General features: G+C 40.4%; 1 protein-coding gene and 1 long non-coding RNA gene across 5 annotated transcripts in view; one reads left to right on the top strand and one right to left on the bottom strand.

Moving 5' to 3' along the window:
- LOC129532165 (uncharacterized) overlaps positions 1-10,761 on the bottom strand; it is a 165,535-nt gene extending 154,774 nt beyond the window's left edge. The window contains exon 1 of one of the 3 annotated variants that reach the window (XR_008677803.2): positions 10,315-10,761. This is a non-coding gene — a long non-coding RNA (uncharacterized lncRNA). The remainder of the gene's footprint in view (positions 1-10,314) is intronic. The other 2 variants (XR_010129696.1, XR_010129695.1) reach the window with 2 other exon arrangements.
- The window catches only part of BARD1 (BRCA1 associated RING domain 1), an 83,505-nt gene continuing 68,883 nt past the window's right edge, over positions 10,684-25,305 (top strand). The window contains exons 1-2 of one of the 2 annotated variants that reach the window (XM_004033163.5): positions 10,684-11,353; positions 23,613-23,669. In XM_004033163.5, the coding sequence (XP_004033211.1) occupies positions 11,196-11,353; positions 23,613-23,669 (215 nt within the window). In that variant the 5' untranslated portion in view covers positions 10,684-11,195. The remainder of the gene's footprint in view (positions 11,354-23,612; positions 23,670-25,305) is intronic. The other variant, XM_004033165.5, reaches the window with a different exon arrangement.

Genomic DNA, 25,305 nt, shown 5'->3' with positions numbered 1-25,305 from the left:
TCCACCTCCCAGGTTCAAATGATTCTCCTGCCCCAGCCTCCTGAGTAGCTGGGATTACAGATACGCGCCACCACGCTCGGCTAATTTTGTTTTTTTAGTAGAGATGGGGTTTTGCCATGTTGGCCAGGCTAGTCTCGAGCTCCTGATCTCAGGTGATCCGCCTGCCTCAGCCTCCGAAAGTGCTGCGATTACAGGCGTGAGCCACTGTGCCCAGCCAGCATGCCAAGCTTCTGAGTCTAGGCAGTAAACATCACTATGGAGCTCAGTGACAGATCCTGAGAGGAGGCAAAGTCTGGATCCCATGTTGTGCCAACAGCACTGTGTTTGCGACTAAATGTCAAACACAGCCTGAGATTTCCACACGGTGGTAGGCAGGGTAGACACAACCGGACATAATAGGTAGATGCACTGACATTCTGGTAAATGTTGAACAATGAGCATTCTGAGTGTAGTTGCAACATATATGTTGGTTGATATTTGTATTAGAGTCAGACAGAAGTGAAACTTGTTCATCAATGATGTGACTTGCTTGCAAGTTGAATACTGAAAGAATATGTCACCAATTTTAGGCTGTGTGCAGTGGCTCATGCCTGTAATCCCAGCGCTTTGTGAGTCCAAGGTGAGGGGATCACTTGAGGTCAGGAGTTGGGGACCAGCCTGGCCAACGTGGTGAAACCCCGTCTCTACCAAAATACAAAAATTAGCTGGGTGTGGCGGCAGGTGCCTGTAATCCCAGTTACCTGGGAGGTGGTGGCAGGAGAATCATTTAAACCCAGGAGGCGGAGATTGCAGTGAGCCAAGATGGCACCACTGCACTCCAGCTTGGGCGACAGAGTGAGACTTCCTCTCAAAAATACCTATATCTATATCTACCTATATAGATAGATATAGATGTATATCACCAATTTTTGTACCTATTCACAATACAACATCTATAGACATGACATACTTTATAAACATTTTTAAAATGCATTTTATTTTATTTCAATAGTTTTTGGGAAACAGGTGGTTTTGGTTACATGAATACGTTCTTTGGTGGTGATTTCTGAGATTTTGGTGCACCCGTCACCCAAACAGTATATACTGTACCCAATGTGTAGTCTTTTATCTCTCACCCCACTCTCACCTTCCTCCTGAGTTCCCAAAGTCCATAATATATTTCTTTTGCCATGGCAGACATGACATATATTTAAAAGTAACCTGCATTATTACATTTTTCTCATGTATGTTTAGAATAAACAATCAATGAAATATATTAAGCCCTAATTAAGCCTTACACCAATATTCTTGGTGTAAATACTCTCACCATGGCTGCTTTCAAGATACTGAAGTAAATGTATTCTGTATTATTACATTTTATTCATCTATGTCTGGAATAAACAATCAATGAAAGAATATATTAAGCCCTAATTAAGCCTTACACAGATATTCCTGTTGTAAATACTCTCACTGTGGCTGATTTCAAGCTACCAAAGTGATGTCACTGAATGTGAAGTTGATAAGATGTGCAAGAGCACACTATCATATACTACAGCATTTGTACTATAGGGATAAAAAAATGTAAATAACTTCAAGAGCATAGATAATAAGTAAATGCAGTAAAATATTTAGGAAGTGAGTTTTTAATATTACCTTTGTTTTAAAAAAGTTATTCTAAATTCACATAATATAATTTTAAATAATGACAACATTTAACAAACAGCTGGAAAACTCCTAAAAATTCCTGAAAATTTAATAAATGGCTCTTGTGAGCCTAAACATGCCAGCTAGCACACACCACTGGTGGATGGCAAAGCTATATAAATGTGGGTTGTTATTAATAACGTGACTTAATATTTACTCCCTGGCTCAAGTTGCCCTGAAAGGCAAGCTTTTAAAAAAATATTTCAGGGCTTTAATTTTACTCTATTTGCTTGGTCGCAATGGGGCTTTTCTTTGAATAGCTAAGCACCATATTTCCAAATCTCTTAGGGTGGCATATATGAACAGATAAAAATCTCAGCCATTATTTATTGATAGCTGCTAGCTTCCCTCTCAGAAAGTGACTTTTCACTGATCCTTCCCCAAATGCTAGGAGTTCGTTACTACATTTAGCTGTGTACTAACTATAATCACTACTATATAATAGGTATTAGGTTGAGCCAGATGAAATTGCTGTTGTCTGACCATTTTTGACCTACAAAACCAGTAATTTTATATGTTTCAATCAACACTTTTGCTCTAGTCAAACCGGTAGTGATGTTCCCCTATCATTTGTGTGTCTGCATTCCTATGATTTTGCCCATCTAAAATAATTTTCCTCCTCCCTTCTACTACTCAAACCTAAGACTTAACTCCCACTTTCACCTCTCCCACAGATATCCATGATCGTTCCAATCTTCATTAAGCAACTGTAAGGATTCTTTCCCATGACCTTTTGTGATACTTTATGTGGATCACAGAATTGAACACTTAATTATAATGTCTCATATTATTTATATTGTGTCTTGCATAGTCTTAATAACTAGGAACTAAATTCTCTGAGAGGAAAGACTATAACAAACTTTTTCTGTAATTAACAATGTATAATTGTGCTGAAAATGGGTATGAACTCGTATTTCAGCTGATTGGGATTTAAATAACATCCTTTTCTGAAGTTGAACGTAATTAAAACTAGGTTATGTGCTACTTATGTGCTTGGGCTTTGGAGTCAGGCAAACCTGGAACTATTTCCTTGCTCTGCTCTCTGTAAGCTATATGTTTTTAGGAAAGTCACTAAATAGCTTGAAGTCCCTTTTCCTCTTCTGTCAAACGGGGTAATGGTGTCTATACTACTGGGCGATTGTTAGGATTATATGATGAATCTGGATTATACAGACTTTTTTCTAGAAAATATAACCAAAGCAATATATTTTTCTCAATGATGTGAGTAAAATCAGGGAAGGAAAGATGATCATGGTGTTTGGTTTAAGAATAAAGAGAACACAATGTTATATTTATTTTTATGATAGTATTTTTTGGTTTGACTCGGCTTCCAAATTTCCCAAATTAATACCTAAAAATGGTATGTGTGTATTGTGTGTGTGTATACATATACTGTATTAGTCTGTTCTCAAGCTGTTAATAAAGACATACCCAAGACCGGGTAATTTATAAAGGAAAGAAGTCTAACTGACTCACAGTTCCACACGGCTGGGGAGGCCTCACAATCATGGCGGAAGGTGAATGAGGAGCAAGGTCACTTCTTACATGGCAGCAGGCAAGAAAGCTTGTGTGGAGGAATGTCGGTTTATAAAACCATCAGATCTCATGAGACTTATTCACTATTACAAGAACAGTATGGGGGAAGCCACCCCCATGATTCAATTATCTCCACCTGTCCCCACCTTCGGCACGTGGGTATTATTACAATTCAAGGTGAGGTCTGGTGGGGACACAGCCAAACCATATCATATACACATACATATATACATATATACACACACACTTATATATACATATATACACACACACTTATATATACATATATACACACACATACATATATACACACACACATGCTCTTATTACCTAAAAAAAAATTCTGATCAATTTATTATTCTTTAACCTAGAGTTTTTTGTACAGTGGTAAATGCTAGCATTTATTAGGAACTTAATATGTTCCAAGCACTTTTCTAAGTGTATTAGCTTATTTTATCCATATAATAGCAGTAAAGTATTTTCTGTTATCCCTACTTTACAGATGAAAAAATATGTAAGCTATATTTTGAGATAGTGAGAAAAGTAACTAAAGGCATGAGCGAAATTTAATAGACTATGTCTGATAATTGTAACTAAATTTTAAGTCAGCGTTCTAAATTCTAAATATACTGCTGAAGGGCTCTTAAGGATTATTACCAATAAGAGTAAAATGAGTCCAATATGAACAAGGCATAATTTCTAAAAGAATATATATGGATGAAGAAAAATTAAGCTGAAATGCATGTTATAATTGATCATTGCTTTTACAGATAATGGTATATAGTCATTCTTTTTTTTTATTCCCATATTTATTGAACACAAATTGTATATGAGGCATATTTAAATATATTGGTTACTTCTCACTTGTGCTTTGAATGAAATTTAAATTATTGCATGAATTTTGATTAAACTGATTACAGAATTTTGAAACACAATGGAAGCCAAACTAGGGCCAATGCTCATTTCCTAAATGAACATTTTATGTGCAAACAAACAGCTGCTAGAATCCAACAGAATTTAAAACAAGCTGTTTATAAATTTTACTGACAGCTGTTTTTGGTGATTTTTGTCAACAGAATTTTCCTGCTTTGCATCACAGCATCCTTTTATTATAGTATCCCCTCAAAGTATAACTTGCTTGCTTTAATCACGTTTACAGAGATTTATGACTTGATGCTTATTCAGTGGTAGAGCTTCTCAACACAAAATGTCAGTGAGCCTGTTATAAATTGCTTCTGGCATTCCTACTCTATCTTTTATTTGGCTGGGAGTATTTCCACCTGAAAGTGATAAATTCCTGTTATAACCACTTTATGTGCTTCAGTAATTACACTGTACAGAAAAAGAGGATTTCTACTGAGGTGTCTCCTTAAAAATAGCAAGCAATAAAAGGCAGTGGAATGGGCTGAACTCTGAAGTCTATTGAACAAAAAACAATGACCAGTGAAATATCTGTGTCAAACTGAATTTGATAAATGATCAGGAAGTACAGAAGATACCAAAACCTTTAAAACAACTACTGTGGGGTCATAGTAATGTAACTATGTCCTTAGACTAGTTACTTTTAAGCCTGTGACAGAAATTGGGCAGGTGCCCACGAGAATGGAGTTAACATCCTTTCAAAAACAATCTTAAAATATCTAGATGCTTCTAGAGACTTGGGTAATTCTAAACTAAATGCCAAGGTGTACATGACCTAGGGACTGAGTTTGTATGTACTAGTCAGAGACTGTGGCATGCTAAAACGTTTCAGTACAGTACACTGCAGCCAATAACTTGATGAATACATATACACACAATTGAACTGATTGAAATACACATTAATCATGATATTCATGGGTGGTTTGTTTGCTTCATATACGCTGTCTCTAGTACATAGGACAAAATTACTGTTTTTAATTGCTTAGGCTTTTTTTTGTTCTTAAATGAGCAACAAAATGATGTAAATAAAAGATGTTTAAGTTAATGAAACAAAATTATAAACATTTGCATTGTCACGTCCTAATATTATGCCAACGATGGTGTTAGGAATCAGGTAGATACTTTATCTGAGATGATACTAAAAGAGATTACAATCAGTAAATTGGATTTAAGCTTCCTTTCAAGGTGATTGCATTATATTTGCATAGGAATTGCTACTGCAAGTATCTCTGTTCCAATAGCCACAGAATAAGTGGTTCTTTGCTTAGAATATGTACTCTTTCATAGGAGAAATCATAAGCAAGTGTAGCTGGCTTCATGCAACTCAACAATGCCAGTCCTAACAATGGAAAAATAGGTTGTGCACTTATTGTGTTTTAAGCTTTAATATATATATTAAAGTTTAGGACAGTCCATTGCAAAGGGATGTCCATTGGTTGTGCTGCACTTCTGGTTTAGGACAGTTTCATAAACTGTAATTCCTTTCTCACCACAACCCTTTGAGTATGAGATTGACATACATTAATCCTAAATTTACAAAAGATGAAACTAAGTTCCAAGATGGGTTACACAATGGACAAAATTGTAGGAAATGTCAAGGCTAGGTTTATAATTCAGTTCTGCTTGACTCCAGATCACCGTATACTTAATCATTACGCCACATTGAATTTCAGAAAAAAAACAGCACAAAGCATATGACTTTACCTTAATAGCATCATATAAAGGCAAGCTCAGTCAAATGTGCAGAGCACACACCACAGTCCTAGATGCTGGGATGGTCTGCTCTATTCCATCAATTACCATACTTAATTGCTCCTTATCAAATGTTTCAAACTGCATTTTTTTGGGGGGGGACTATACTTCATAGAGGGGTGCTTGCAAACAAAATTTGTATCTGACAAAAAGAATGCTCTCAGGAAGTCGAAGTGGCCTATTCCAGTGCATAATACCATAATTAAAAATCAGAGAAGAATTAATATAAAGGTAAGAATTTGTGAGATATCTTTACACTCCTTGGGAGTAGAGTCTGGGTATTATGGATATCCCATTTTGCTTGTTATATATGTTTATCCAAGTGAATATGAGGAAGATTTACCTCTTTGTAAAACACTTCATAACACAACAGAAGAGAAAACAGCATTTTGACTGTTTTCAACAAACCATTATATAAGCCTGAAGATCAGAAAAGAAATCAAGGCTGGAGATGCCTTCATAGCATGGTAACACTACAGAGGGTAACTGAAGCAGTCGGGGGGATGAGGGTTTAAGTGGGCCTGGAGAGGGGAGGATGGGTAAATAAGGCTGAAGCAAGCTTATCTGCATGCCTCAGAATCCACCCAGGACTAGAGTGTTACAGTGGGGGAGGGATGGATGACTTTGAGTCTAGGATACTTGGGAATACTGCTTACTAGGAAGAGAACAGACTAGGAGTGAAATGGAGCAACAAGTCTAAACTTTTATGTACACAGGAGGTCCTTGCAGGGAAAACTCTGAAAAAGAAATGATACCATTTAGCCCTTTTTAAAGTGAGAAGAAGAGGACATTGTTCATGTCCTAAACCATGGCTTTACTGAGACCCTGCTGATGGCTGGAGTTCCCTGCAGAACTTTTTCTCTGGGACAAGAATTCCAGGATTTTACACATTGTTGGATGTACCCCATGGGAGAAGGAATTTGCCCTTGAAACTCAGGATCCAGGGTTAAGAGGAAGAGTTGGTTCAAAACAAACATCTCATCTCCACTAAAGGCAAAGCACCAGCAAGCTAAGCTGTAGAAAAGCAAGGCTGGAAGGAAGAAAATGGAATGGGAAGTTGCACATCGGAGAGTAATCCTGCTTATTCTCTTTATGAGTTTCATTATGGCCACTATTAAACAGCTGCCACGAATGTCATGACCCCTGGGGAGACGAACAGGACAATGGCAGAAGAAAGGAAAAAAGCAAACAAACAGTAGAAAGAACTAATTGTATCTGCATCATAATTCATTTAATAGCATGGTAGGAATATGCCAATTATAAGTGTTTGGTCCCAAATCATTTTACCAAAATGTGAAATTTTCATTTACTCTGATCACAGTTAAATTGTGCCCTAAGTATAGTGGCGCACGCCTGTAGCCCCAGCTACTCAGCAGGGTGAGGCACGAGAATCGCTTGAACCCCTTGAATGCAGGAGGCAGAGGCCACACTGAGCTGAGATTGTGCCACTGCACTCCAGCCTGGGTGACAGAGCAAGACTCTGCCTCCCCTGCCCCCCCGCAAAAAAAACAACCGTGCCCTTAATAAAAAAAATAATTGATAAAAATGTTCAGTGTTATTCTTTAGTAAATAAAGCATTAGCAGTACTGATTATATATAATCATCCTCAATCAGTTACCATTTATTGAGTACTTATGGTGTATGTGATTTTACATTTAATCTTATTTAATAGTCCTCCAAATCTACCCGATAAATATTATCCCCATTTTGCAGACAAGGAAACTAATGCTCAGAGAGCTTAAGGCTTGGTTTAAATCACACAATTATTTAGTGAAAGTGGGATTATAAGTAGGACAATCTATCTCCTGAAATCCTCACTTTACCCCATTAACACCATAGTATCTCTCCAGGTTTTAACGTTTTAAGTTTTCGTTCTTTTTCTTTTTTTTTTTTTTTTTTTTTTTTTGAGACAGTCTCGCTCCGTTGCCCAGGCTGGAGGGCAGCGACGCCATCTCGCCTCACTGCAACCTTCACCTCCTGGCTTCCAGCTATTTTTCTGCCTCAGCCTCCTGAGGAACTGGGATCACAGGTGCATGCCACCACACCTGGCTAGTCTTTATATTTTTAGTAGAGACGGGGTTTTACCATGTTAGCCAGGCTGGCCTTGAACTCCTGACCTCAAGTGATCCACCTGCCTTGGCCTCCCAAAGTGCTGGGATTACAAGTGTGAGCCACCGTGCCTGACCCATTTTAAGTTTTCTAGAACTTGATTTCTCCCAAGCTCAACAAAGAGTAAGCACTGGCTTAACAGGACTAATAAGGACTAACTTCTTAGGTGCCTCTGAGTTAAAAAAAAAAATTTGGTTCGTTTGTGTGCTATCATAGTTTCAGTTAAAACATTTAATAAAGCCTTATTTAGTTGTGCTTATTCTAACTAACCAAGTGTGTGATTTTGGCCAAGTCATTTAAACTCCTTGAGTTTTCATTATTTAGTGGAGCTACAAGGCACAGTGGCTCACACCTGTAATCTCAGCATTTTGGGAGGCTGAGGCAGAAGAATTGCTTGAGGTCAGGAGTTCTAGAGCAGCCTGGCCAACACAGAGAGACCCTGTCTCTACAAATAATTTAAAAAAAAATTATCCAGGCATGGTGGGGTGCACCTGCACAGGTTCCAGCTACTCGGGAGGCTGAGGTGGGAGGGTCACTTGAGCCCAGGAGTTCAAAGCTGCTGTGAGCTGAGATCGTACCACTGTACTCCATCCTGGGCAACAGAGTGAGACCTTGTCTCAAAAAACCCCCCAAAAGACCAAAAATATAATTTACTGGGGCCATTAATAATCAAAAAGATCTGGGTTAATATTCTGCCACTGTTGTTATCTGTGCCTCCATCCTGGGCAAGTATGCTTTTCTTTTTACAAATCTTATTTTTCTCTAAAGATGGGGGTCTTGCTATGTTGCCTAGGCTGGCCTTGAACTCCGGGGCTGAAGTGATTCTCCTGCCTCAGCCTCCCAAGTAGCTAGGACTACAGGCATGTGCTGAGCCCCTTGGGCAAGTAAATTAAGATCTCTGAGCCACATCTGTCTCCTCTTATTAAAGAGCACTGTCTTAGCTGTTATAACAAAATACTATAATCTAGATGGCTTAAGCAACAGAAATTTGTCATATTTCTGGAGTCTAGAAGTCTGAGATTAGCGTGCCAGTATGACTGGGTTTTGGGGAGGGCCCTCTTCTTTTGCTTTCTTGCTGTGTCCTCATGTGGTGGAGAGAGAGAGAACTCTCTCTTCTTACAAGGTCATTAATCCCATCATGGGGGCTCTGCTCTCATAACCCCATCTAAATCTAACTACCACCCAAAGGTCCCCTCCAAATACTATCACGTTGGGGTTACAACTTTTAATATATGAATTTGGGGGTGACGCTACAGATACTAATGCCGATTTCATAGGATCCCTATAAGGCTTAAGGCAGGTATTAACATAGGAAAGCACTTAAAGCTGGGTCTGGCTTGGGTAGGTAGTTCAATGATTCAACAAACACTGAGCACCTACCTGGAGCCAAGCACTGCATGTGCCACATGAAGCTATATTGGGAAATGAGTCACATGTAGCCAATCTCTGACCTTTTGGAGGTTTTGAACTAGAAGGGGACACGCACATAATCGTATGTGTGTGTATCTACACACACAGGTGATATGATGCACCTGAGAGAATCCAGTCTAGGAACTAGGAAAACCTTTAAGGAGTGATATTTCAGCTGTATTCTGAAGGATGAGGAATGGAGAGGAGGCCAATTCCAGGTTCCAAAGTGAATCTTTGTGCAAAAGCCATGAGGCAGCAAGGTGCAGGGGCTTTTAACGACCTAAGGGAACGCATTGTGGGGTTGGGACCATGATGGCCAGAGGAGGTTTTGACAAGAGGCTAGTCAAAGAGCAGAGAAAAACTTTAAAGAGTTTTAAGAAAGGGAAGTGCCACGATGAGTTTTGTGTTTGGAAATGTTTTAGGCGGCCACACCGCAGTCTCGGGACTGGCTGGGACCTGGATAGACACTTGGATATCAGCTAGAAAGCTACGACAGGAAACCAGGCGAGGACGAGGCAACTGGGGATGTTGTGGAGCAGAGACGGAGAGAAAATGGGTGCATTCGAGACAAGTTAGGAGGAAAAATGCAAGGATTTGGAAATGAACTTGGGGCGCGGCAGGAAGGCATGACGGGTTGCTCTGTAGGTCTTATCTGTAAATTACGGCGATCAGTGAAAGATCTGGAGGAGGAAGGTGGACACACTCTCTAACAAAAAAAACCCTTTTTGAAATTTTATACCAATGTTTTAAAAGTAAACCAGATCTTTTCAGACATGCCTTTGAGCTGATATTTGTAACTAGTTAGAATTAGAAACTTTCCTTATTTTCACTCAGTTACAATATACGCCACAGCTGAGGTGAGAGGAAAGAAAAGGTTGCTTTCTTAGGAACAAAGAGTGGTACCTTCAGTATCGTGGGCAAAGCTTTTCGAAGTCCAACAGTAGTCAAAACAGCGCTTTTTATAAATAACACTCAGCTAAAAGTTTCTGGGTTTGTGATTGTTCCAACGGTTAAGCTCGGATGAGGGTCTCTGGAGTCGTAGCTCCCGGGAAACGTCGACGGGCTTTCCACCTGGACTTCATCCGTCCAGGCAGCCCAGAGGGGCTTCAGGACCCGCCCGCTCTCCTGCCAACTTGAGCCTCGCGACTGCGCTCAGCCCTCAGCCCTCAGGCCCCGCCCCTTCGGTCAAGCGGCGTGCTCTCACTGCACGGCGCCTGGGCCCCGCGCGCCGAGACCTCGGTTTCAGCCGTCCTGTCCTGCCCCGAGGCCCCTAGGCCCCGCCCCTGGGCCCCGCGCGCCAGGACTTCGGTTTCGACCGTCCTGTCCCGCCCCGAGGCTCCCAGGCCCCGCCCCCTCTGTCCCGCGGCGTGTTCTCACGGCTCCGCCCCTAGGACCCGCGCGCCGGGACTTTGGCAAGTTTCAGCCGTCCGGCCCCGCCCCCTCGGTCCCACGGCTCTCGCGGCCCCGCCCCTGAGTCCCACGCGCCGGGACTTTGGCAAGTTTCAGCCTCCAGCCCCACCCCTAGGTCCCGCCCACTCGGCCAGCGGCTGGCTCTCGCGGCCCCGCCCCTGTGCCCTGCGCGTCCCTATTTTGGGAGCATTTCGGCCGCCGTGCCCCGCCCCGCCCCGCCCCGCCCCGCGCACCCCGCCTCTCTGGCGGCCCGCAGTCCCAGACGCGGGAAGAGCTTGGCCGGTTTCGAGTCGCTGGCCTGCAGCTTCCCTGTGGTTTCCCGAGGCTTCCTTGCTTCCCGCTCTCCGAAGAGCCTTTCATCCGAAGGCGGGACGATGCCGGATAATCGGCAGCCGAGAAACCGGCAGCCGAGGATCCGCTCCGGGAACGAGCCTCGTTCCGCGCCCGCCATGGAACCGGATGGTCGCGGTGCCTGGGCCCACAGTCGCGCCGCGCTCGACCGCCTGGAGAAGCTGCTGCGCTGCTCGCGTTGGTAAAGACGGAGCCTCGAGGGGGTGGCTGCGAGGGCACGGGTCGCCCAGTTTCTGGGGGCGGGAGAATCTTTTCAAATCTCCCGTTTCCTCCTTCCGTTCCCGCGCTGCAGTCGGGTCGGCGTGCGGTTAGCACCTGCCCGGGGATATAGTATTAACAACTTCTGCTTCTCATTCACTTTATTTTTGGGCGACTTACCAGCCTCCCCTTGCCCTGAATCCAACTGAAACGGTAGTTTTTGAACTTCAGCGGGTTGAAGAACCGTCTGGAGGTGTGGCTAAAAAAATGTTCATCCTGGCCGCGCCTCCAGAGTTTGAATTGGGCTGGGGTGGGGCTGAGGCTTCTGCATTTTTTACCCGGCCCTGGATTACCCCGCTGCTTTCCGGGAGCTGTGGCGCTTTGGGCTGGCGGGCCGCCCCGGAGACCCTCTAAATTAGAAGCAGCTGCCACTCTAAGTTAAACTGGCCTTTTTTACATTTTCTCCGTGCCAGCTTTTTCGAGTGAGATGGGATGGAGCATCGGATATCTACCATAGTTGTAGATTGAAGATGGCACGGAATTTCTCATTTTCTTAGTTTGCTCAAAAGACTGTATGTCTGGTGTCCCCGCTCTTAGTGATGTTGTTTATTGTTTTCCTTCATGCTGTCACATTATGGGAGTCCTCTCAGGGTTTTCATTCCGTCCAAAGACATTTTCATGAGTGTTACTTCTTGCTTTTTTTCGTGTAGCTCTTTCTAGTATACAAACCAAGAAGGTTTGTAAAACCCAAGAAAGGTTTGTCTCATTTTCATTTCTTCTAAAAAGCATTTTTATTGAGCACTTGCTGTGTGTACAGCTAAGTATTTCTGTATGAAGATCACTGGCAGTTTTTTTGTTATTTGTAGCTGTCAAAAGTTTATATCCTTTTTGGACTTTTTTTCCCCTTTGATTTCTAACTTGCAGAACTTAAGTTACCTAGTTGCATAAAGTATAAGTAACACAACTTTTTCTTTTCTTTCCTTTTTTGAGACGGAGTCTCGCTCTGTCGCCCAGGCTGGAGTGCAGTGGCACGATCTTGGCTCACTGCAAGCTCCGCCTCCCGGGTTCACGCCATCCTCCTGCTTCAGCCTCCCAAGTAGCTGGGACTACCGGCGCCCGCCATCATGCCCGGCTAATTTTTTGTATTTTTAGTACAGATGGGGTTTCACCGTGTTAGCCAGGATGGTCTCCGTCTCCTGACCTCGTGATCCGCCCGCCTCTGCCTCCCAAAGTGCTGGGATTACAGGCGTGAGCCACGGTGCCTGGCCAAACTTTTTCTTTAAAAATGAAAAGGACTTAACTGTCAGAGTTTTGCACTTATATTTTCTTTGACGAAAACTTTCAATATCTGTGACAAAATGACATTGCACTTCTTAGAAAAGTGACACTCAGATAAGTGAGTACATGAAGACATTTGAGTTGTGTGTTTGTTTTCCTGTAGCACATGGGTCATCTGAGAATAGGAAATTTAAAACTGGCACTGCTAGTTGCAATAACAGAAGCATTATAGTTCACACCTTAATATTCCAACGAAAGTTAGACATTCCCTTGGCACATACCTATGTGGAACCATAGGGCTTCACTTAGACTGTAGTCAGAATGCCTGAGTTCAGGTTCTAGCTTTGACACTATTGAGTAGGCCAAGTTATTCATCTCTCTGAGCCTCATTTTCCGGATATGAGTAATACTAATGATTAGCTTATTTTCTTGTGAGGATTCATTAATAATCATAAATGTATTGAGCACCAATAAAGTGCCAGACCCTATTCTGGGTATTGGGGATTTGTTAGTGAACAAAGCAGACAGTAAATTCCATCTCTTAGGGAGCTTTTATGGAAGAAACAAAATGAAATTTTACATGTATGTAAAGTATTGAGTTTGGTGGTTGTGATAGAATAAATGATAAATAATGTGTGTCTTAATCTAAAAGAATGTAGTGTTTGCTTGCTACATGATTTGGGAGAGACAAAATAGATGATATATATGAATATATGTTGTCCTGAAAAATAAAAGAGCCGGTTTCACTTTTTATCCCCTACCAAATATTTTTCCAGTTTCTAGTTGAAGTGAGTAGACAGTAAGAGGCAACGGAGTGTAAGCAGACATCAGTAACTAGGCCCAGACTTTTAGCATGGCTCAGAATGCTATTGATTTTTTTTTTTTTTATCCGAACCTCTATGGATGAACTGAATCTTAACTCTTAGACTGCATGTTTTCACGTAGGGGTCTGCAAATTTTTTCGGTAAAGGGCCAGGTAATTAATATTTTAGGCCTTTCTGCCTGCAAATAGTTTTTGTTCTTATTTATTTTTACATCTCTTAAAAATGTAAAAACCATTCTTTCCTTAAGGGCTGTACAGAAACAGGCTGCTGGCTTGGTTTGGCCCACAGGCAATAGTTGCTAAACTGTCAATAAAGTCTTGATAAACTTAATGTCTCAAGTTTAAAAATCCTTTTTGGTATACAATTTTATATCACATGGGCTGGGCTGCCTTTTTTTTTTTTTTTTTTTTCTAGACAAAGTTTCGCTCTGTCACCCAAGGTGGAGTGCAGTGGCATGATTTCAGCTCACTGCAACCTCCTTCCCCCGGATTCAAGCAATTCTCTTGCCTCAGCCTCCTGAGTAGCTGGAACTACAGGTGCATGCCACCATGCCCGGCTAATTTTTGTATTTTTACTAGAGACGGGGTTTCATCATGTTGGCCAGGCTGTTCTCCAACTTCTGACCTCAAGTGATCCGCCCACTTTAGCCTCCCAAAGTGCTGGGATTACAGGCGTGAGCCACCATGCCTGGCCTTTACATGGGCTTTAATATTTAGAAATGATTTTGCTTTCCTCTGTAGATGTCTCTGCAACTTTGGCACTATCTATAGTGAAAAAAGCATGCCAGCTGCACCTTACTCAAGGAGGAAAAGCATTGTTCCTACCTCTGCCTTTGCCCTGGTAGCCTCCTGACATTGCTGGCAAGGAGCAACTCAGAATGGTCTGCTTCTTCCATTTGCTACCCTCCATTCAAAGCAGTGTCATATTATTTGAAATCGTGTCAGTATGTCCTTTTACAGAGTTTCAGAGTTCTACCCAGTGGGCTAGTGATTACCCCGATTACCCTCACATTCAGCTTGCAGCTGACATCTGTCTTGTGTTGCACATGGATCTGTTTTGCAGCAGGCATTACTTGCTGGTGAGGGTGGATTGGTACATAACTGGGCATCCTTTCTTGACCTTTAACATGAATATGGCTTCAAGGTGAAGCCGATGAAAGTGTTCAAGAGGCCACATGTGACATTTATATTAGGACCAAGCCTCACAATCGGAAAGAAGCTATTTAAGGATTTGGAAAAATGAGACAGGAAGACCATATTATTTGAGAGGCTGGCAGAAAGCACAGTAATAATGTGTTCCTAAAGGAAGCAGGAAATGGTAATAGGAGCTGCAGTGTAGATGCCCCAGGTGTCATATAACACTGTTTTGTGAATTAATAGATACCTCTTGGCATATTTTTGAGGGTGAGAGTGGGATTAGACATCTATGACAGTTGTAACTTGGGCCATTTTAATCAACTTTTTGTGAAAAGTTAGAAAGTAATCTTTTAACCTTTATGATAGGTATTTTTTTTTTTCTGAGTTCTTGTTTAGGAGATGATCAAGCTTAATTTTGTATTCTCTCATACTTTGAGGCAGCATAGTGTAGATGTTAAATGCGTGGAATCTGGAGTTAGATTCCCTGGGTTCAAATCCTGGCTCCATTATTTAGGTTATTTTATCTTTTTGTGCTTCCTTTTCTTCATCTGCACAAAATGAGTTCATATTCATAAGATGCCTTGAGCAGTGTCTGTTATGTACTAAATACTATATGAATATTTGTGAAATAAAGGATAGGTTTTCTGACTCCAGGTTCAGCTTTTGCCTTTCTTCATGAGTTTTGAATGTTCAGAGGCATTCTCACAGAGCAGTGATCCCCAAATGGAATGATTTCTCCCTGGCACTGGTTATTCATTAGAATAACAAGAAATCACTGAGACACTGTGTAAGGGGTGATAAGGTGATGCATTTTCTACTTCTGAATTTAAGGAGTGTATGCTTAATATAAGGGATAAAATAAATACAAGTTCAGGGTAAATTGTCGTGCAGGTCAACATAGTGCTGAGAAGAGTACTTGGGTAAGGCCAGTGGAAGGAAGCTTCATGGGCTTTTAAATTGAGATATGAATAGATTTTCTTTTTTCTGAGACGGAGTCTCCCTCTGTCACCCAGGCTGGAGTGCAGTGGCGTGATCCCGGCTCACTGCAACCTCCGCCTGCCAGGTTCAAGTGATTCTCCTGCCTCAGCCTCCTGAGTAGCTGGGATTACAGGTGAGCATCACCACACCCGGCTAATTTTTGTATTTTTAGTAGACACGGGGTTTCACCATGTTGCTCAGGCTGGTCTCGAACTCCTGACCTTGTGATCTGCACTTCTTGGCCTCCCAAAGTGCTAGAATTACAGGTGCGAGCCACCACACCAGGCCGAGATGTGAATAGATTTTTAAAATGGAGCCAGGTTGCGGGGAGCTGGGGTGGTGGGTGTTATTTGCAAATAACTAGCTATAAAGAATTGTAGGGTAAAGGGGGACTGGGACTGGGTCAGGTGAACAGAGAGTTAAGACAGGGTCAAATCAGTGATTAGTAGCCTAACAACAGAATACTCAGTTGGTTTACATAGTTAACTTCCTAAAGAGAGCAATTTGTATAGCTTTCCTGGACTCTGGTTCCTCATCTATAAAATGAGGAAAATGGACTCGTTGATTTGTAAAGTTCTCTCCAGTTTGCAGATTTCATAGTTATTTGTGTCCACTGGATGAAGTTTAACATACATACAGAAAGGGCACAAATCGTTGGTGTTCAGCTTGTATCGTATCTTCCAAGTTAGAATTTATTTGTGAGATTTATTTATTTATGGAATATTTTGAGTGATGTCTGTCTCCTTCAGTTATATGTTTAGTAAAACTAGGTTCACGTTTGTAGCCACAATGCCAGACACACAGTTTCTTAGTGTATGTTAAATTGATGTATGAAAGAACTTAGGTTAAGGTAGGATCACATTTGAAGGGCCTTTGCAAGTGGTAATACCAGAAGACCTAGTTAATTTACATGAATCGCTAAGAATCCCCTATAGGTTCCATGTCGTTATCCATATACTTTACTTGTTAAACACTTCATTCTTCTAAAGATAAACACAAGAAAAATTGTTTAATTGGCTTGGTGAGCCTGCACGTTTGGATGTCAACATGTTGGTCCACACGTTAAAATTACCTTGAGGATTCTTTAAAATGTAAGAGCATTGTGGGAGCTGTCTTGCCTAATATTAAATAGCAGTTGATATTTCATGGAGATATAGGGCAGCCATTCTATTAAGAAATAGATCTGCCTTGGTATTATAATCTCAGATGGATTTACCTTCCTTTTTTTCTTTTCGAAGAAAATTTTGTATCAGTAAGAACTTTAAAAAAAAATTGTTCTCACTACTTAATTCTTCCCTGAGTTATCCTCTGACAGCACTGATCTGAAGGTGTTGTGGAACGAGAGACTTGGAAAAGAAAAAGACACAGAGACAAAGTATAGAGAAAGAAATAAGGGGACCGAGGGAACCAGCGTTCAGCATATGGAGGATCCCGCCAGCCTCTGAGTTCCCTTAGTATTTATTGATCATTTGTGGGTGTTTCTCCGAGAGGGGGATGTGTCAGGGTCACAAGACAATAGTGGGGAGAGGGTCAGCAGACAAACACGTGAACAAAGGTCTTTGCATCATAGACAAGGTAAAGGATTAAGTGCTGTGCTTTTAGATATGCATACACGTAAACATCTCAATGCTTTACAAAGCAGTATTGCTGCCCGCATGTCCCACCTCCAGCCCTAAGGCGGTTTTTCCCTATCTCAGTAGATGGAAGGTACAATCGGGTTTTATACCGAGACATTCCATTGCCCAGGGATGGGCAGGAGACAGATGCCTTCCTGTTGTCTCAACTGCAAGAGGCATGCCTTCCTCTTATGCTAATCCTCCTCAGCACAGACCCTTTATGGGTGTCGGGCTGGGGGACGGTCAGGTCTTTCCCTTCCCAGGAGGCCATATTTCAGACTATCACATGGGGAGAAACCTTGGACAGTACCTGGCTTTCCTAGGCAGAGGTCCCTGCGGCCTTCCACAGTGTTTGTGTCCCTGGGTACTTGAGATTAGGGAGTGGTGATGACTCTTAAGGAGCAAGCTGCCTTCAAGCATCTGTTTAACAAAGCACATCTTGCACAACCCTTAATCCATTTAACCCTGAGTTTGACACAGCACAAGTTTCAGAGAGCACGGGGTTGGGGGTAAGGTCATAGATTAACAGAATCTCAAGGCAGAAGAATTTTTCTTAGTACAGAATAAAATGGAGTCTCCTATGTCTACTTCTTTCTATACAGACACAGTAACAATCTGATCTATCTTGCTTTTCCCCACACTGATCTTTCTAAATCAACTACATGTAAAGTTACAGAACTATGACTGTAGATGGGGAAAAAGTAGAGTAGCTGAATTTTCAAGGTACAGAAATCCTGTTACCATGCACATGTCTTCTCTTATTTGTTTGGATTTTTTCTATCTAATATATATGTATATCAAACAGAAAATAGGGTAAGGATAAAATGGAATTGTTAATACAAATGCATTTTTGTATATAGGCTTCCATTTGGTTCATTCACTAAGAACTTACTGAAATCCTGCAGTTAATCTAGCACCATGCTAGGTAGGTAATGGTGGGCTGGGGAGCTCAGAAAAAATGAAAGTTAAGATCTCTTGTCTGTAGGGCTGGAGTCTAATTTCAAGACAAGAGAAATAGAAAATCAGGAAGTTAAAATACAGATGCTCCTGAACTTGAGATGGGGTTATGTCTGGATCAACCCACTGTAAGTTTAAAATATTGTATGTCGAAAATATACTTAATATACATAACCTACCAAACATCATAGCATAGCCCAGCCTACCTTAAACATGCCCAGAATACTAACATTAGCCCAGTTGGGTTAAATCATCTAACACAAAGCCTATTTTATAATAAAGTGTTTAATAGCTCATGTAATTTGTTGAATACCATACTAAAAGTGAAAAACAGAATGAGTTCCTGTTATGGCCCAGCATTGTACTGCATATTGCTAGCCTGGGAAAAGATCAAAATTCAAAGTGTGGTTTCTATTGAATGTGTATTACATTTGCAGGATAATAAAGCTGAAAAATTATGAGTCGAACCATTGTGAGTCAGGGATCATCTGTACAAAATATTTAGTTTTCAAGCCTGGGCAACATGGCGAAACCCCACCTCTACAAAAAATTAGCCAGGTATCGTGGTGTGCACCTGTAGTCTCAGCTATGTGGGAGGCTGAGATGGGAGGATTTCTTCAGCTCAGGAGTTCAAAGCTCAGTGAGCTGTGATCATGCCACTGTACTCCAGCCTGGGCGACAGAGCAAGATCTTGTTTCAAAAAAACAAAAACAACCCCCCCCTGCCAAATATTTGGTTTTCAACATTGAATCCCAGAACCACAACTAGATGCTCTCTTCTTTGTAACTTTAGAGCATTTTGTACATCTTTTAAGTCATATTAATTTGGTTTATATAATTAATTGGCCAGGTTATAAGTCCCTTAGAAAAGAGTGGAACACAGTCAACTTTGTTTTTTAGATGTTACATGGCATGAATTTTGCAGAAGTGATGGCTGGAGACTGAAATCCAAGAGTTGGACATAGGCTAATAATAGTTGTAAGAGACACTGGCCTGACCACAGCAGAGTTTTTGTTGAGGAGCAATGAGAGAAAAGGTTGCATGGCTTAGGTGTTACAGATTGTGAAGAACTTTTTAATAGTAAATTTTTTTTAATGGTAAACAGTGTGTGAAAAGAATTAAAATAACACAGTATATGGCCATTCAGTATTTGTTAAATGAACGACAGATAAGTGTGAATCTTCTTCAGTAACTCATAATTATCAGTTTCTTGTGTATCCTTCAAGAGGTTCTATGTTCATATAAGCATTGTACTGCCTCAGAGAAGCAGATACTAAACGCCATGTAGTTGTTGCATGATTCATTTAACCATTTCCTTATTGGAAAAATTTAGGTTATTTGTGGTCTTTTGCTGTAACAAGCAGTGCTGGAGTGATACTGATGTCATGTGCCTTTACATTTAAAATGTTTTTAAATGAAGTTATACATGAACATAGTTGACAGAGTCAGTAGGACAGACTATTAATGAAAACATTCTTTGCTTCATCCTTCGTCACCCCTGAGTTCTATGCATCGGAAACATCTTTTATCTTTTTTTTAGTTTTACAAGCATGTACCTCTACATTTCCAAATATGTTTATATTGCTATTTATTTTTTTTTCCATTTTAGATGTTATTAACTTCCTGACTATTCTCAAAGATGAATTTTCTTACTACTGTTAACTTTGACAGTGGAAGTCAGTGGATGTAGAATTCAAAGTACAAAATAATTTTCAATAATTATTTTGAAGGCCTCGTTCCACAGTTCTGTAGCATCTCTTATTACCCTTGAGAAGTCTTATGCTATCCTGATTCCTTTTTTTTAAAAAAGTATGACATTTAATTTTATTGTTTCTTAAATCTCTGGAAGGTTTTAGAATCTTGTCTAGATATCTTCGATGTTTGAAAGTTTCATTTTTGCAAGTATCTAGTGTTGCTGAAGGATAAATTCCTGGCAGTGGAATAGCTGAGTTAAAGTTGGATGCATTTATATTCTTGATAGGTATCTCCTAGTTGTAATAATTTAAAAAAAATTTTTTTCTAAAGATACATGTTCTTGTTGTGTTGTCCAGGCTGGAGCGCAGTGGCTATTCACAGGCACGATCATGGCACACTATAGCCTTGAACTCTTGGGCTCAAGCTTTCCTCCTGCCTCAGCCTCCTGAGTAACTGGGATTGCAGGCATGTGCTACTGAATTTGGCACTCCCTTCTCTCTCAGCTTGGCTCACACACTTCCTTCTTGTTCCCTCCCCCAATACACACAAGTGCACATACTTCTCATTCACGTTTCCATTATCTTTCCTTATCCGTTAACAGCAACACAAATATATATTCTAACTCACTAATTAGAATAATTAGTACAACTGATCAATTATTCCCACATGTTAAATCATTACTAATATGTGATAGCACCTTATTGCTAGAGTGAAGGTTAAGAACTATAGCTAAAGAGTTCAGTCATCTTAGGAAGGAAATTTAAAGTTGAGAAACAGAATCAAGGCGTTGAGTCAAGTATTGCCAGAGAAAGCCGGAAGGCTATGGACTGCATCCTGGGGGTATGCCTACATGGAGAGGTAGGAAAAACAGCTAAGGAAATGCTGAAATAGGCAGATCAATGTATATAAAAATATTAAAATGCAGTGGAAGGAAAGGTTTCAGGAAAGAAGATGAGGTCAGTGCTGTTTCCCAGAGTGGTCAGAGAGAAGGGGACCAAAAATGCTTTGGAGAACAGTTTCAGCAGAGTGGAGGGAGTTAAAGCTAGGAAGGTGTGGAGATGGGAGTAGCTGGTATGGAGCACTCATTTAAGAACTTTTATCTGTTCAAGAAAGGGAAGAGATGGAGCAGAAGGTAGAATGGGAGGTATGATCAAAACAGTGTTTTTTCTGTGTCAAAGGAGAGATTACCTGTTCATGTGTAGATGCAGATGAGAGAAGAAAGGCAACTATTATGAATATCTAGTGCTTTGGGAGGCAGAAAAGATATGGGAACTATAGATAGAATAGCACATTTTAGGAAAAGTGACTAAAGGAGATCGAATTTTCCTCTTAGACTCTAGGAAGGGGTAAGATGACTGGTGAAGAGATAAAAATGTATTTAGGTGTTAAAAAACTTACACCATTAAGTTCCAGTAAAGTTAATGAGATGAGGAAGCATAGAGATTGTTTTGAATAGCCATCTATTCATTTGTTTGTTTATTTATAGAATATCAAATACATGACTTTGGTAGAGATACAAAAATGAAGAGGCTACCAAATAAATTTTATGTCTTTTATTTTATTTTATTTTATATTTTTGAGACAGAGTCTGGCTCTGTCACTCAGGCTGGAGTGCAGGGGTGTAATCTCGGCTCACCTCAACCTGTGCCTCCTGGGTTCAAGTGATTCTTGTGCCTCAGCCTCCCCAGTTCCTGGGATTACAGGCGTGAACTACCATGCCTGGCTAATTTTTATATTTTTAAAATTTTATTTATTTATTTCTGATACAGGGTCTCGCTCTGTCACCCAGTCTGGAGTGCTGTGGCCCAATCTTGGCTCAGTGCAACCTCCACCTTCCAGGTTCAAATGATTCTTGTGCCTCAGCCTCCCAAGTTGTTGGCATTACAGACATGCACCACCACACCTGGCTAATTTTTGTATTTTTAGTAGAGACAGGGTTTCACCATGTTGCCCAGGCCAGTCAAGCTCCTGGCCTCAAATGATCCTCTCGCCTCGGCCTCCCAAAGTGCTAGGATTACAGGCCTGAGCCTCAGTACCCGGTTGCTACCAAATGAATTTATAGAGAGAAGTTTATTCATCTTTCTTTCCTTTTTTTTTTTTCTCTTTTTTTAATAGCGGTTATTCGCAGCCTGAGTGGGCAGGAAAGAAGTAGACTCTGGGGCCTATCTAGCATTATAGATTGGCATCCATGAGTGTCTAAGAGGTCAGCACAATTAGGTAGTGGTGAAGATGGCTTGGAAATAGTTAACTCTGGCCTGGGCTGGATAGGGAATCCAACGTGCTAGGAAACTGAATGGACTTCTTTCAAGGTAGAGAGCAACCTGAAGGTGGAGGTTTGGCCAGGGCGATGTAATAAAAGAGGTAAAGGAAGGATATTATGATAGGAGGAGCTTGCCACGAAATAGAATTCAGTACACTTGATGGGGAAAAGGAGGTTAGGTTTGGTAGGTCAAATAACAAAAATTATAGACACAGTATGAATGTTAAAAGAGATCATGTTAATTGGCAGAGTCACAAGTCATATTTTTATCCGTACGTTTTACATACTGTGATACAAAAATCAGACATGGTGAGTTTTTAAAAAGTAATAGGTTTTGTAATGTCAGTGAGCACCATTTTCAGTATCTTGAGAATAACATTGTGGGTGTGTACTCTGTTTTTCGCAATCTTTCTGAAAAGCTCAGTTTCACTTGAATGTTCATATCTATTAAGATGTGCAGTGTGATACTTTCAGTCTTTCAAGAAATGTGAAGAATTGTTTTTATTGATATGTGGTATGTGTACAGAGGTAATTTAATAATAATGGTGTAAATATGTAAAGGTTTTAGAGTTAGTATAATAAACCAAGCACAAAAAGTGCTCGTCATTTAAAAGGCTTTACTTCTCTGGGTACATTACATCCATTGAGTATAATGTCTTGGTGTGTATTTATTAGTATCATTACCTTGTTAGGATTAACAAATGTAGCAGGTATTTTGATGGACAGTATTAGAAATATTTTGTTTCTGTGTCTCTTTGCTCACTCACTGCAGGGAACTTCATTCTGTCAGCAGACAGACTGCTAATCTGATGGTTTCTGTTTACATTTGCTTAAAGAACAATTAACTTTCTGTGAACTGAAAGAATGGCTGCATTTTTCACAATATATCTGTGAAAAATTGATGGCTACTTTACAGTAGTAAGAAACACATGTTTTTTTTAATTAGGAAACCTTGGATTCTTATGGTCAAAATGAGTAGATATCCTGGTTTGTCTGGGGCAGTCCTGGTTTATTCCTGTTGTCCCAGCATCCTATTCAATTATCACTCCTCTTCACTCTCAGAAGTTTTCTCATTTGGATGATACGTTATATGGTCATTCTACGTGTGGGTCACATTTTGAGGTATATGGTTTACACTTTGAATCATAAGGGGAAGATACACGTTAGTAGTTGAAAGAAGCAGCCAGTAGTTGGTTTTGTCTTAAGAGGTTTAGAGATACTTGAACAAAATTGTTCCTTTCTCCAACTTTCTAGAAAATACATTTTAAAATGTATTACAACTTGTACCCAGTTTGGTAGTTACTATTTAAAATCAGCAGGTATGTTATGGTATAATATTTAACCAGGGAGTAACAGCCTTTCAAATGAATGCATCTTTAATACCTTCTGCTTTGAGAAAGTGAGAAATATGGTAGTGTTGGGCCTTGGATGAAATATTGGGTGTGAGATGTTTATCTAACGATGACTCAAATCTTGATTGTTTTAATTTCTTCAAACAGTACTAACATTCTGAGAGAGCCTGTGTGTTTAGGAGGATGTGAGCACATCTTCTGTAGGTAAGTAATTATGGTTTGATGTATATAGTACAACTGTATTTTTTACTAGATAACAATCATGTAATCTTGTTGATAATAATGGTACTTGATGTTTGTGTAACTTTCAAAGTCTGCAAAGTAACCTACTGTACGTTATCTTAGTTTGATCTTTAAAACTGTGTCTTAATTTACAAATAAGAAAACCAAAGCTCAAAGAGGATGACTTGTCCAAGTTACAAAGCTTAGTAGACAGCTTTGCCAAATTGGAGGAAAAAAATTAATACCTTTTATATAATTCAAATAGATGTTTTTAAATTTTCCAGTTAAACTTTGAATCTAGACTCAAAATTGTGAAAGTATAGGTCTTACAGTTATTATATTAGTTTCCTAAGGCTGCCATAGCAAAGAACCAAAAACTGGGTGGCTTAGAACAACGGAAATGTATTGTCTCTCTAGTTCTGTAGGCTAGGAGTCTAAGATCAAGATGATGACAGGGTTGGTTCCTTCTGTGGGCTGTGAGGGAGAATCTGCTCCTTGCCTTTCCCCTAGCAATCTTTGCTGTTCCTTGACTTGGAGATGCATCACTCTGGTCTTTGCTTTCATGTACACCTGGCATTCTTCCTTGAGTGCTTGCTTCTCTCTGTGTCAAATTTCCTCTTTTCATACGAATACCACTTATATTAAGGGCTCACCCTAATGTTCTCATCTTAACTTGATCGTCTAGAGCCTCTTTTTCCAAATTAGGTCACATTCACAGTAACTGAGGGGTGAAGACTCAAACATCTTTTTGGGGGACACAATTCAGTGCATAACAGTTATTGTGAAATTATATCCATGTGACGGCCCTGGCTTGTAGGTCAGAAGATTAGATTTTTATCTCTTATTTCTTGTTCAGGAGAAATCAGTTGAGAGATTAAGTGTCTTAGTTTAATTGCCTATGAGACAGGGAAAATATAGTCTCCTTTGAATTAATCTTTTAATTATTTCCAGTTATGAGTATGTTACTGTCTGGCATGAACAAATACATTTGGAAATTTGAGCATATATGAAAATAACCTTGTGTATTCAAGGGCTAAGGTTGTCTGGGAGGCAGCTATGTTTTGGGTCCCAATTTTGTTCCTGGAAAAACAGATCTGTTATATGAGGGATATCCAGCAGGAGGATGGGGGGTAGGAGATGGAACCTGTTGCCTACCAGATACATCTGTTTGGATGATGAACGAAAAGGCATTTTAAAGTTGGTGTGTTCAGAGCTGACCTCTTGATCATCCTCCTCTTCAGCCTTTTCCTGCCTGGGTAATCTTCATCACAGTAAATGGTACCAGTTACTGCTAGGTTGCTTATCCCACATCACTAAGTTCTGTCAGTTCTGCCTCAAAATGTGTCCTGAATCTTGAATTTTTTCACCTTTTTTCTGAATTCTCTACAGTTTATGGTTTGTTCCAAGCCATCATTGTATTATCTCTGCTCATACTATTGTGATAGGTTCATAGCTGGTCTTCCCTTTTTGGCATCATCACCCCTTCCTCATTTTCTACATTCTTGACAGTGATCTTTGAAAAATCACGATAATATCCATATCATTACCCTGCTTAAACTCTTTAGTGGGTTCGTATTGCAGTTAAAATAAAATCCACTGCCCTCTGGTCTGCAAAACC

Source organism: Gorilla gorilla, chromosome 11, assembly GCF_029281585.2.
Source record: "Gorilla gorilla gorilla isolate KB3781 chromosome 11, NHGRI_mGorGor1-v2.1_pri, whole genome shotgun sequence".
NCBI classification, from domain to species: Eukaryota; Metazoa; Chordata; class Mammalia; order Primates; family Hominidae; genus Gorilla; species Gorilla gorilla.
This window is presented reverse-complemented; position numbering and strand designations above follow the sequence as displayed.